At 38.9% G+C, this 14,475-nt stretch overlaps 1 protein-coding gene across 10 annotated transcripts in view; it reads right to left on the bottom strand.

Moving 5' to 3' along the window:
• Positions 1 to 1,648: 1,648 nt before the first annotated feature.
• sipa1l1 (signal-induced proliferation-associated 1 like 1) overlaps positions 1,649 to 14,475 on the bottom strand; it is a 415,651-nt gene continuing 402,824 nt past the window's right edge. For all 10 annotated transcript variants that reach the window (XM_087990088.1, XM_043698149.2, XM_043698153.2 and 7 more), the window contains 3 exons: positions 9,341 to 9,452; positions 8,248 to 8,329; positions 1,649 to 3,252 (listed from right to left, as the gene is read on the bottom strand). In XM_087990088.1, coding sequence (XP_087846214.1) covers positions 3,109 to 3,252; positions 8,248 to 8,329; positions 9,341 to 9,452 — 338 coding nt within the window. In that variant the 3' untranslated portion in view covers positions 1,649 to 3,108. The remainder of the gene's footprint in view (positions 3,253 to 8,247; positions 8,330 to 9,340; positions 9,453 to 14,475) is intronic.

Raw genomic sequence — 14,475 nt, 5'->3', positions numbered from 1 at the left:
TTGATGTAGTCCTTAGGGCTAAAAGGATCTAGGGTATGGAACAAAAGCAGTACATGATATTGAGTTGGATGATCAACCAAGATCATACTGAGTGGTGGAGCAGGCTTGACGGGCGAAATGGCCTACTGTCCCTAAATTATATGTTTTATGGGCAGGGAGACTGCACTTTCAATTTAGCAATTGAATGAAAATAGGCAGAAAGTCAACCAATGAGAACAATCCAGAGTAATTCAATTACATTTGGATTTAGATTAATTACAACTGGAATAAGACTACCTGATGATATACCAAGTTCCATGATGTGAGACACATGAATGTTTACCAGCAGAAAAAAAGTTCATATATAGGATGATCATTTGAGCAAACCAATCGCAGGTTTAGAAAGATTGTTACATATTTAAGAGGAAGCATGCTGCAATAAACTGTCTCTCAAACTTGGGAACAGACTGAGGAGGATAAGCAGCTCCCATGCTGACATCCCAGGAAAGAAAGTGAAGTAGATGATGTGAGGAACTTGATTTCAACACCATGGAGAGAAGCAAAAGGAAGTATATGCACTCAAAACATTTGGAGTTCAGGAGGAATGAGGTAGGACATTTCAGATCATACTTGTCATTGGTAAAATAGTGAAGGATGAAATATGCTGAGACAGGAAGAGCGCAAGACACAAACTGAATATTAAGGAATTTTGTAATCTGTTCACAGTCTTATTCTTTAGGAATCAATGTAAATAGAAGAATGCAGAGAAGAAAAGGGGATAAATGCTGTTCTATTACAGTGAAATGTAATAGTCATAGAGTCATACAAACACAGAAATAGACCTTTCGGTCCAATTGTCCATGTCGAACAGAATCCCAATTTAAACTAGTCCTGCCTGCCTGCTCCTGACCCATATCCCATAAGTTCCTATTCATGAACTTATCCAACTATCTTTTCAATGTAATTGTACCCACATCCACCACTTCCTCAGGAAGTTCATTCCATGTGTGAACCAGTCCATACAAAAAATTTGCCCCTCATCTTTTTAAAATCTCACCTCAAAACTGTGCCCCCAGTCTTGAAATCCCCCATAATAGGGAAAAGATAACTACTATTAACATGATTGATACCTCTCATTATTTGATAAATTTCTATCACATCGCCTTCTATGCGCCAGTGAAAAAAGTCCCAGCCGATCCAACTTTTCTTTATAACTCAAACCTTCCATACAAAGAAGCATTCTGGTAAATCTCTTCTGAACCATCTCCAGATTAATAATACCCTTCCTATAACTGGGTGACCAGAACTGGACACAGTATTCCAGAAGAGCCGCGCCAATGCCCGGGACAACATTCATGACTTTCCAACTACTGCATGCAAAGGACTGAGCAATGAAGGCAAGCATGGCAAATTGTCTTTTTAAACCAGCTTGTTTGTGCGATCCAAACTTCAAAGAATTATGTATCTGTACCCCAGGTCCCTCTGGTCAACAACACTACCAGGGCCCTACTATTAATTTTTTAAGACCTATCCTTGTTCATTGTACCAAAATGCAATACTTCTCCTTTATCAGATTGAACTTCATCTGCTAATTTTCAGCCTATTGGCCTATTTCATAAAGATACTTCAGGCACCTTGTAACAAAACATTTCAAAAAGACAAGCCTGCAAACATTGAGACAAGTTTTATTGTGAGATGCTTAGAATGTACCTTTTCTGATTAAATACAGGACATAATAAATCAGAAATCTTGAGTACAATAAATAGGCAAGCTTTAGTTCCGATTTTTTAACCAAGGGAGGGGGAAACTGAACAAGCAAATACCTTTGAAACCTCAATGCCTGCCATAATTCCCATTTGTATTAACAGTACACTACAAGGTATAATACATTTCCTTCATACAAGGCCATATTAAACTAAAAAATTCCAGAACTTCAAAACTTACCAGAACCATACAAAATATTCCGAAAAGTTCAGTTCCAATTTATTTACAAAACTATCAGTTATTTTCAATAATCTTGGAATCAACAAATGCTTATTTTTAAGGGATATATGTGGGTGAGAGGGGGTGGAAATTGGAAATAGAAAAAATGCACGTGAACCCCGCACTCCATGCAACTGCCACTTTCAGTGGGCAATACGAACTTGCCATCATGACAACTGTAACCAAAAAAATGCCTCTATTGGACTTGCACTTCATCCAAAGTACATCACACTGTCATTGTAATTCAAAACCCACCACTTTCTTTTGCAGAAACCATTCATTTCAATGAATCTCTACACAATTTAGAAACTAAAATCAGGTTAAATATGAAATCAAATTTATTTCAATGTAACATTCTAAGGACTTATTTTGAGTCCTTCTATCTAGGATATCAGAAGGTCCTCAATTTCACTTTTTTTTGGTCAACATTTGTGCTGTAATCTGAACCTGTACAAGAGGAATATGTAAAGGGCACACCACATGCATTTTGAAGAGTGTTTGCGTGAAGCATTCTTCAAACTTTACTTGAATGGTGATCGTTCCTTTCTTCTTGTTAAATTAATTCCAGATAAAAGACACTCACACTTATATTATTTATTTTCTTTAAAAATTACGAATTTATTATTTTCAAACACTAAGCAAAAACCCAAAGGATTCCCAATCATGGTGAATGATTTAAGAAACACCATCTCTGATTATTAATGCACAAATCAAAACATGGAATTCTAAACCCTCTTTTGCTTTTAAGACTCTTGAAAGTTTCTGGCACGTAGCTAACTGACCTCTCCCTTTTAAACACATTATTTTAATATTAAATGAATAAATGGGAAAGCATCCCACATGTGTCATGGTAACCAAGGTCTGAAAAACTAATGCCACAGAAGTGGTTCAATATAGTAAAATGAACTTTACAAACAAAAATATATTTATACTGTGCAAAAACCTGACTTTCACATTTTAACAATTCCAGATGAAAATGTAAGGCAAGCAAAAACGTATGTGGTATGCACTGAGAACAATCATTCATTCAGCTTGTGATGAAAGTGCTTGGGTTTTTCTAAAGTGGAACTCCTCACAAATGGGAGATCACATCAAGACTCTTTCCTTTACAAGAGGTTGAGTTTTTTTTCCTGTTTCTACAACGAGTCATTTCATGTCAATTGTATTGAAGACCCATTCAGTGAATTTCTTCAGCTGTGCAGATGCAGCCTGGGATTCTTCCTGCAAACGCAAGTTGTCTTCCCGCAGATGCTGCACCTCTTCTTGCAGTGCAGCTCGATCTTCCTTTGCCTAAAAGACAAACACACACAGATAAATCGAGACCATGTTTGAAATACGGAAAAGTGCGTAGAAACAGCTGCCTCTGACAGTCATTTGTGCACAGTAATCAGATTAAGAGTTACATGATACCATACACAACAGTCACTAAAATGGAGTAATCTGATCATGGATCAGAAGCGTACACAGAATTCTGTCTAGAAACACTGTAGTAATTTGAACCTCTTGCTAATTCTTAGTACAATGATTGATGCCTAATTCGGATTACCTTCTAGTAATATTCATTCAGATTGCTTGGTTTTAATTATTGCTATATGTAGGACATCACTGCAGACAAATGGTTTTAATGTTGCTTACATATTCCTCCACTATAAAGTCTAAAATGGGGATATGCACTGGCTGTTGCACAGCATTTAGCATCATTTGCAAATTGTCAGAGAGTGATGCATTCATGTTCAAATGCAGCAAGACCTGAATGATATCCAGGCTTGGGCTGATAAGTGGCAAGTAACATTTGTGCCACACAAATGCCAGGCAATGACCATATCCAACAAGTGAGGATCTAACCATTGCCTATCATCATTCAATGTTGACGTCCACTGTCAACGTTCTGGAAATGATCATTGACAAGAAACTGAACTGGACTAGCTATATAAATGGCTAATAGAGCAGGTCAGAGGCTAGGAATTCTGCAGCAAGTATCTCACCTTCTGACTCTAAAACTTCTCTGCAATCTACAAGGTACAAGTCAGAATTGAGATGGAATACCCCTACTTGCCTGCATAAATGCAGCAGCATTCAAGGAACTTGACACCACCAAGAAGAACCTGCCATTTGATTGGTACCACACCCACAACCATGCTCTCCCTTCACCTTTGACTCTTAGTAGCAGAACAGTGTACCATTTACGGATGCATTCTCCAAAGCTCATTAGGCAGCACCTTCCAAAACCTAGCACCACAATCATTGAAAAGGGCTGGAACACCATCATCTGCAATGTCTCCTTCAAAATACTCACTATCTTTGCTTGGAAATATATCACTGTTGCTTCAGTACTGTTAGATCAATACCACAGGACTCCCTCTCCAGTAGTATTGTGAGGTACCTCCACCCAATGGATCACAGTAGTTCAAAAAGATAGCTCACCACCACCTTTTCAAGGGCAACAAGGTATGGGCATTAATGACCCAGCTAATGGTGCCCACATCTCATGAATTAATTTTAAAAATTATAACAGTGACTGAATTTCAATTGTTGTTATGATAGGCACTATATAAATTTAGGTCCTTCTTCTAATAGGTATGAGAGAATGATTAATGGTATGTGATCAAGTATACAGTTAATTTCATAAATTGTAAACAATCACATTTAATGTGAAACGAAATAGCTGGGAGTTACAATTCTGTAGTAATTTCATTGAGATTCCAGCTAATTGGCAAATGAGGATAAAACATGTCTATGGCACAATACAAGTTGTTCAAATTTCAGAAGTGTAATCACTTCCCTATTCTGTGAAACACTAAAATGCTGGATATTGCCTGGCAGCTTCATTAAGTAGGATTCATAATGTCTGAGCTTAGACTTTTGACTCTATAGGATCACCATGTGTGGTGTGAGGTGAGGTGGAGTGGCAGAAGAGAGCCAGGAAATAGTCTCACTGCTATTCCTGCTTAACATTGCAAATATTTGGGATCAGAACTAGTGGTAAGCTCGGTTTATTCCTGGACCTGCTTACATTGCATCGACTTCCATGTGGGTCCTTTCTAAAATAGGTAAACAAAAATCTGGAGTTAACTTTCAGTTATTAAGTACAAAGTATGCACTTTGGATTAGACAGAAGCATGGAGATTAATTGAAGTCAAACCTTATGATCAATATGTGGACTTTTCATACGGGATATTCATTAAGCACATCAAAACAGTGCTGTAGTTAAAAATGTCGGTAAATCCAAACTGAACAGGCAGATAACTAAAAATTGTTTTCAAATGACCTCAGGAAGGCACTGTTTTCTTCCAAAAGCAAACAAAAAAAAAGATCATTTAAAAGGATTAAAGATGGGAATTAGTGCCATCCTCTTACTATGTGCATTAGTTGGAATTACAGTAACTGGAATATAGTCCATGAAAAAGAAAAATACTAAGCCAGCTATGAAACAGTTTCTGAGCACAACACATTTTTCAGTTAGTCAGTCAATTTAAGATTAATGTAACAAGGATATAGGCTGGAATCAAAGGAGTGATCACCTTTGTGATTTTGTTTGCTTTACAGTAAACATGCTAAATCAATGCTAGCACAAGAATTCAGACATCTATTGTCAGTGTGAAGCAATCCCCAGGTCAGATGCAAACAATTAAAAGATTAAATCTTTTTCTACTTGACCTCAGCAATGGCTGATGATTCCTATTCTTCTCAAAATATAGCAAAATTAGAACCGGGTATTTATAGGGCAAATATGATATCTGTATAACTGATCAGCAGTGAAATTCTTTTCCTGAAGTGCTTCCGTCGCTACTTTAGATGATGACAGCCACTGAATTCATGTGACGTTATTTAATCTTGCACCGTAGAGTGGTTGTTAATTACTCAATAGCCAAAAATTGAAATAGAGCACATCAAAGCCATCCAGCAGGATAACGACTACCCTGATCAGATCATTTCTTGCTGTATGTCATGCACACCCATGAATGGCCCTAAGGCAGTCACTGTTGGATTTGAAAAGAGACAGTCTACCTCAGATTACTTTAGACGGGTAAGGTATCTCAAACGATTGAACAACAGATGTGGGAGACAGAGGGTGGTGATAGAGGGTTGCTTTGTGGAATAGAGGCCTGTGACCAGCCATGTGCCATAAGGATCAGTTCACTGTTTTTATAAATGATTTTGGTGTCAATATGGAAGGTATGGTTAGTAAGTTTGCAGATGACACCAGAATTGGTGAACAGTGAAAAAGGTTACCTCAGAGTACAATTGGACCTTGATCAGATGGGCTGATATGTTGAGGAGCGGCAGAAGGAGTTTAAGTTAGATAAATGTGAGGTGTTGCATTGTGGGAAGGCAAATCAGGGCAAAACCGATACACTTAATGGGAGGGCCTTGGGGAGTGTTGTTGAACAAAGAGACCTAGGGTTGCGCGTGCATAGTTTCTTGAAAATGGAGTTGCAGGTGGACAGGGTGGTGATGGCAGCATTTGGAACACTTGCCTTCATTGGTCAGAAGACTGAGTGTTAGCATTGGGAGGTCGTATTGCAGCTATACAGGACATTGGTGAGGATGTTTTTAGAATTCTAGATATTTTCTATAGGAAGGATGTTGCTAAACTTGAGAGGATGCAGAAAAGATTTACAAAGATGTTGCCAGGACTGGAAAGTTTGAGTTATAGAGAGGCTGACTAGGCTGAGGCTTTTCTACCCGGGACTTTGAGGGTGAAAGGTGACCTTATAGAAGTTTATAAAATCATGAGGGATATGGATAAGGTGAGTAGCCAAGGTCTTTTTCCCAGGATTGGGGAGTCCAAAACTAGAGGGCATAGGTTTTAGGTGAGAGGGCAAGATTTAAAAATTACCTGAGGTGTAGCTTTGTCATGCAACGGGTGGTGAGTGTATGGAATAACCTACCAGAGAAAATGGCAGAAGCTGTCATAATTATAACATTTAAAAGGCATCTGGATGTGTATATGAATAGGAAGGGTATACAGGGATATAAGCCAAATGCTGACAAATGGAGACTAAGTCAGACTGGGATGTCTGGTTGGTGCAAAAGAGTTGTTTCTGTGCTCTTTGACTGTCTGACTCTATGACAGGTGAAGCTAGCTGTTTCAAACTACTACTATGCAGTGGCATGCAAATGGTGTTTGCCACTAACAAGATGTTGCTGTCAAGCCAAAGAAATATTCTTGACTACACACAAATGAAAAGCATAGTATTTAAAAATTTTAGTGCTGGTGTAACTTTGTGTATGTAGGCTATATATCCCCAAAGACTAGCAGATTTTAATCAAATCGCATACCACTTTCACTGTTGCAACAATCAAGTAATCACCATATCTAAAAACTTGTGCATGCAAAACTCAACACAATTTCCAACATTATGTATGATTCTGTAATTGGACAACACTTGCGAGATAATCCTGAATGTGATAAAATGAATACTGACAACCAACTTCGTATAGTCAGTTGGACTTGAAATGTGGAAAACTTGTATTTACATATCAATACGTTTTTCTTTGTGGACAGCAAGAACATGCCCACACATTGTCAGTTTCAACTGGACAACATGACTTTCATTCACTCTTTTATTTCTCAGTGCAATGACCTGGCCAGAGTCAACTGGCCTATATTAAAATTTTAACAAAGCCTTGTAGTTAACTGTCAATCAGCATTTGTGGGAAAATTTGCAACAGTAACACCTCCACCAGTTGGAGTCCACTTGCCAACCAATCAACACTCTTCTACAGTATAAAATTTGATCGCATCCCATTGAATTTATATTCTTCTAAATTGTCCCGACGACTACAAGATGAGAAGTTTCGACAAAACATGTTCTTTTTCAGCTATATCAAATGACCAACCTGATATTAGCTGAGGGATAAGTATTTGTCACAACATTAGGGGAGCACCTTTATTCTGTTTTGAATATGGGAGTCTTCTACATTCATAGGTAGCAAGGAAGGGTGCAGCCTTGGTTTAATGTCTCATCCGAAAGATGGAACTTCCTTATTACATCAATGGAGATGTTCTGTTGAAAACTCTAGACTGGGACTTTTATTTAAAAATAGACATTAAAAAAAATGGAAGATTTAAATTATTTCCAAAATGAAACAGTACTACAAATGAGGGCATTATTAACATTACATTCCACCTCAATCATGCAAGCATAACATAAGTGAAGTGAACAAGTTTTTGCTGGAGACGACAATCAAGCTGAGCATTACATTCCTCCCTTGTGAAAAGCATGCCAGGATCGAGCTACACCAATTGCTGCTTGCCCAAATATGAAAATTTTCACTGACCCTCCTCAAATCATCCCGAAGTTCCTTCAGCAACATTTCCAGTTCAGTCACCTTGCCAGACAGAGTGGTCGGAGATCCTTCTCTGAAAAGGATATTTAAACCAGTTAAAACAGAATGTATCAAGTTAAATGAGATGGCTCTTAATTTGTAAAACCCAGTCAGATCTGTTTGACTTCTACTTTTTTCATGGGTTAGTAGCTGATGACATCCTCCCAACAGGTAGGACTGATGTGATCACGAACCCTACTCTAAATGAAGTGGTCCATATCTACTGAACAAACAAGGAAGAGAAACTTATTCCCAGTCTCACTTTCCCAATTTCAACCCTTGTTCTGTCTTTTGGTTATCAACTCTTGACTTTTCTCTGGTACATCATTGAGGAAACCATGAGTTAAGTATCAGAATGGACAATCAATGTCCAACCAATAACATTTTGAATGTCACTACGCAAAATTTGAAGTCATATTTATTTTTTAGAAGATAGAATGGCTTTGTATTTCTAGATTTTATTTTGGATGCATGTACTTTTGGATGCATGTACTTCAATAATCAAATCGTATATCTGCAGAACCTATTGGTCCAGGTACACTATTTACACAAACAGCATTTCACCCTTTGCCATACTGCAATTGCTATGAATCTGCTGGATTTGAACATTAATTGCTCATGCGCAATGTGGATGTTGCAGCACAGTGATTGAGCTTTGGTACATGGGCTTTGCTAACTGAATAACAGTATGATCCTTGAAGAAGCTTCACCTTCAAGAGGAAAGTTATGGCTCTTTAGATACCCCAACTGCACTGAGAAACCTAATTCGATTTGGGGAGCAGACTTTCTTCAGCAGCTGAATAAAAGAGAAAGGTTCAAGAAATATAAGAAAAGCTGAAATATATAATATGTGGTCTACTGTGTAATAAAAGTGTTTGAAGCTTGCACTGTTCAAAAACTACTGTCGGAGGAAAAGAAGCAGGTAGCTGATGAGACCATGTAATGCTGTATGGCTTGGCTTCAAGAGTCAGTAGGTGGTTATTTTTCACTTTGTGCACACTGAAGTGACCATCATTCCATGGGTTCCTAAGATAGTATGACTCACCTTCTGGGTACAGCTTGAGGTGATGGATGTCTGTCTGCCTGATTGTTACCATCAAGCAATAAGCTGTCAGGTCTGTGGTCTGAATCAACACCAAATAAAGAAGCTCTCTGAACTGGAAATTGAAGGAGGAAAACAGCTAATGGTTACTTTGCACATGGGTTTTGCATAAATTAATGAACATTTCTAACTCTCGCTTAAACTTCTGCAGTTATGTAGGTTGCATGAAATAATGGCTTCATTGTGGCTATTGATGCCACGCTGTGATCATCTGTCAGGATATGTGACTGAAAGAGATAATTATGCTCCCTCTTCTACTTTCCACCTCATTTCAATCTTTGTTGACAATAGATCTCCCTTCTGCAAGGTGACTGCAGATTTCTGAATTAGCTTGAAACATAGAACATTGACAGAGTACTTGATGAGGGAGAGGCAAAGGAGAAAAAAGATTCACCAGTTCTGAGAAATGCAATACCTGTTGATTGAGCAAGGAATGGAACATTTGCAGCATGCATCAATGTGGCCTCTCAGTTAAGAGATCAGAAATTTGGGTACAATGCTCAAGCATTTTTTGTTATGCATAATCATGTGTCATACCACTATTATCTTTAAAAGCTCTGATTTTTTAAAACATTCAGAATATGAAAGAATTAATTTAATCTTCAAAGCAAATTTCAATGGTGCATCTGAGAACTTTTCACACTATGCACACGCAAACTACCCCAAGCAGCAGAATTGTAAACAATGGGCCCAAACATTAATATTAACATATGCTAATAACGTATAGTAGAAAACTGAAGCACTCCCAACAAATGTACACATACAGTACTTGAGCAGGAAGATTTTCCTTATTCTTTTATGGGCATCACCAGCAAGGCCAAAATTTGTTTTTCGAAGCTAATTAGCTTTGAACAGAGTAGTGCGCTGGGCCAATCTAAAAGGTCAGCTGAGAGTCAATTATATTACTGTGGATCTGGAGTCAAATATGGCCAGATGAAGCAACAAACACAGATTTGCTACCCTAAAGGGTGAAGCAGGTGTTTTTTTTGAACAATGATTAATGATCTTATGATTACCATTACTGAGATCTGCTTTTGCATTCCAGAATTTAAATTTCACCAACTGTTACGATGAGATTTGAAATTATGTCCCCTGGATTACTCATCCAGTGACATTACCACTGCATCTTCTTCTTACATTCAATTTAAGTTTGACTTAGTCCAATTAAGTTTAAATTTAAAATGCTAATTATTGGTTTAACCTTGCTAGATTCTCCATGACTCCAACAAAGTAGGATCAGATGTTCAGAACATGGGAGACTTGAACTGATGGCACTTTAAAAACCCTGCTTTTCTTTTAATACAGATTAATTGGGAGTTTTTTTTTAATATAGCATGTTTAAAACCAGATAAACTCTCAAATAAACCAGCAAGAGTGCCAAAGCATTCCAGCACCTGCAGCAATCTTCAGCCACATGCTCCCAAAATAATCACCTTTGCCCATTCCCACAGACAACCTTCACCAAATACCGACAGTACCCTCCGACAACATTCAACATGACCACCTTCCCCTTCCATTCCCTGGCCCTGGCATCCACCCTATTTGTCGGAAAAACAATCTGTGACTATGCTGGAATTTTGATCAACAATTTCCCAGTAATGGCCTATATTACTGCATCCCTTCAGGAGCAGAAAATGCAAAAACTCTGGCACAAAGTGTTAAGTTTAAGACACAGTCAACATGGGATGGACATTCTTCGCATCAACAGGAAGATCTGAACCAATATATTTTTCATCTTCAGGTTTGTGCTGATTTTGGAAAAAAAAATCTTGAGTTGCATAAAATAAGGGCCAATCAACAGGAGGAATTTGAAGGAACCAATTAAAAGAAGAATGCAACAATGACTCTTTAGCACAAACTGCAATTTTCCACATAGCATATGCATATGAATATATTCTACTGGATGTGACAGCCATAGGTCATTAGTAGCATTGTCAGGAGTCACAAAGTTATGGCTTCAAGGGACCAGAGTACAAATGCATTAAAGAGAGAAAGAGCCTGGAAGACCTCCTTCCTGTTGGCAAGAGTCTGCTTTGAGGCCTGGAGACATAGGGCAGGATTTTCAAAGGATTAGGCAGCTTTAGACTTTGCCTCTGCTGATGCCAGTTTCCTGGTTTTATCATTGTGCTATTTTTGAAAAGGTTGTAAATTTGGGACATAATAGCTATCTACCAACAAAAGTAATTAAGTGGCCTACCCAGCCAGTGAAAGTAGCTGGTTACGCAGCAGCAAACATGAAGGTTCAGTTCTTCATTTATTTTTACAAAATTACTTTTGCAACCAACGTACTGCAATGGCGATAGCTGTGGCCATAGGTCACCCCTTCTACAAAAGAATACATGGTAGCCGTAGCCTTTTGTTAAAAGCTGGAGGTGGCCCCTCTCACTACTATGTACATCTACTACCTCTACTGGTGGAATTTCCAATGCAATATTGGGAATCCCATTGACCCTCCAGCCTCATGAGCTGACTTCAACATTCTTAACTGATGGCAAGCATGATGTTAAGCCGTTAATTGTGCTGGGGATCTCGGAAAACCTAGCGAACGGTGGCATCAGGAAGGCAAAATGTATCCAAACTCCCTATGCAACAAGATTGCCAGTACAGGCATTTTAATGAGGAAGAATCCTTCCTGCAAGCATAAAGTGAAAGAAAACTATGCAAGCTTGACTGGGAAGGAATATCAAGAAATCCCAATTCTTACTTCAAAGACTAAGTAGTAAAGAGAAACAAAACACATTTTGTATCTAGGTATAATTAAGGATATTTTATGCTGCCTTAATTTTAATCAGTAAATGCAGAAGATTGGCTTGCTTATGGTCTGAAAATAAGACTTGCTCCTCTCACTTACTGTTACGCATATTGGCACATGGGAAAGAAAATTTAAGCGAAGGTACATTAGCTCAAAAAAAAATCACTGTGCACTTTGTATTAACAGGATGTTAGAAGATGGCTGCAATCATTTTCATGGAAACGCGCAGAGTTCAATACAGATCCTAACCCAAATTGCTTAGTTTTATTGACCCACTTATTTGCAGCATGGAGGAGCTTCTGGGCCTTGAAAAGATATGAGAAAGGCTGCTGACCTTTGCTCATTTCCTAAAAGCAGATGGATTATCCTATCATTTTCATCATTATCAGGAGTTTTTAACAATGAAAAGCACATATGGGTCCCATTAAACCATTCACAATGTAAAAATCTAAAAGAAAGCCTTAACAGCAGAAAAATATAAAGATTATGCCTCGTACACCAGATGCCACATTCTTTGTGTAACTCTCTCTATATGCTAAGCCCTCAAATTATGTCATATTAATGAGTGCGCTTAGGCCATCTCTTGTAGCCAGAACAAAAGATTTTCAGAAGGCACTAATCCACTCCACAGATAAGCCTGTCAAATCATGGAAGCACCACTAATCCAAGCTTTCACTATGTGAAAATGTGACCGGCTTTTAAATGACAGACCTAATTTCCCATAAGCCTCCAGGCACGCAAACGAGATATCAGCACAATTTCTCAAGAAACTGTGGTAACAGATCCACAATCGCTGAGGGCCCTAAGGAATTTAATATACCCAAGAGGATAAGGCAGAATTGTTTAAATCCCAGTTCTCAGAGTTCTAAATATCAAGCCATGCCATAATAATTGAGCTTCACTCTGCCTTTTGATAAAGCATGAATCAATATCGTATAAAATCTACAGAAATAATCTATAGCGCAATTAAAAGACAAACATGCAGGTAATGTGACAATGCTTAGAATTAGTCATGGCTGGTGCTAGAACGTACCCGGCTTTGGGTGCGTTTTGCCAGTTCTCATCTACACTACATAGAGTCATAGAGTTGTACAGCACCGAAACAGACTCTTTGGTCCAACTTGTCCATGCTGACCTGATCTCAACCTAATCTAGTCCCATTTGCCAGCACTTGGCCCATATTCCTCTAAGCCCTTCCTATTCATATACCCATCCAGAAGCCTTTTAAATGTTGCAACTGTACCAGCCTCCACCACTTCCTCTGGCAGCTCATTCCATACATGCACCAGCCTGTGTGTGAAAATATTGTCCTTTAGATCCATGACTGACTACTGGAAGACAACAGGGCAACTTCAGTATGTGGGGAAACAGCAACTAGACTATCCCGTGAAATTTTATATTACCATGGCAATAATGGGAGTTTCACTGATAACTACCAGGGGGAAGAATAACTTGAATGATAAGTGGAGGTAATAAGTGAATTTAAATTGGAAAGGAAGATGCATAAGAATGTGTTCATTGTGGGTGTTGGGGAGTGAAGACAAAGAAATATAGTAATGAATTCTTAAAGCTAGTGTTTAACAACTTTTGGTCAGAAAGTCCTTAAATTTTGTCCATGAGATTTTCCATGATTTTTGCTCACATGAAGTGCAGCAGGAGTAAGTGCTTCATGCAAGAAAAAAAAAACACCATTTGCCCATTCTGTTGGGTTGGGTGATTTTTAAAGATAGTAGAAAGTGAGGATTGCAGATGCTGGAGATCAGAGTCAAGAGTGTGGCGCTGGACAAGCACAGCAGATCAGGCAGCATCAGAGGAGCAGGAGAATCGATGTTTCAGACATAAGCTCTTCATCAGGAATGAGGCTTGTAAGCCGGGGAACCGAGAAATAAATGGGAGGGAGGTGGGGCTAGAGGGAAGGTAGCTGAGAATGCATTGGTAGATGAAGGTGAGGGAGAAGGTGATAGGTCGGAGAGGAGGGTGGAGTGGATAGATAGGAAAGATGGTGGACAAGTCAGGAGGGCGGTGTCAAGTTGGAGGCTTGGGACTGGGATAATGTGGAGGGAGGGTAAATGAGGAAGCTGTTGAAATCCACATTGATCCCATGTGTTTGCAGGGTCCCAAGGCAGAGTATGAGGCGTTCTTCCTCCAGGTGTCGAGTGGTAAGGGTTTGACAATAGAGGCGGCTCAAGACAGGCATGTTCTTGACAGAGCGGGAGGGGGAGTTCAAGTGTTCAGCTGCAAGGTGGTGGGATTGGTTGGTGCAGGTGATCCAGAGATATTCTCTGAAATGATCTGCAAGGAGACTCCTGTCTCCCTGATGTAGAGG

This window comes from Chiloscyllium plagiosum, unplaced genomic scaffold (assembly GCF_037043375.1).
Source record: "Chiloscyllium plagiosum isolate Xiang-an unplaced genomic scaffold, Cpla_swu_hap1 HiC_scaffold_8, whole genome shotgun sequence".
NCBI lineage: Eukaryota > Metazoa > Chordata > Chondrichthyes > Orectolobiformes > Hemiscylliidae > Chiloscyllium > Chiloscyllium plagiosum.
This window is presented reverse-complemented; position numbering and strand designations above follow the sequence as displayed.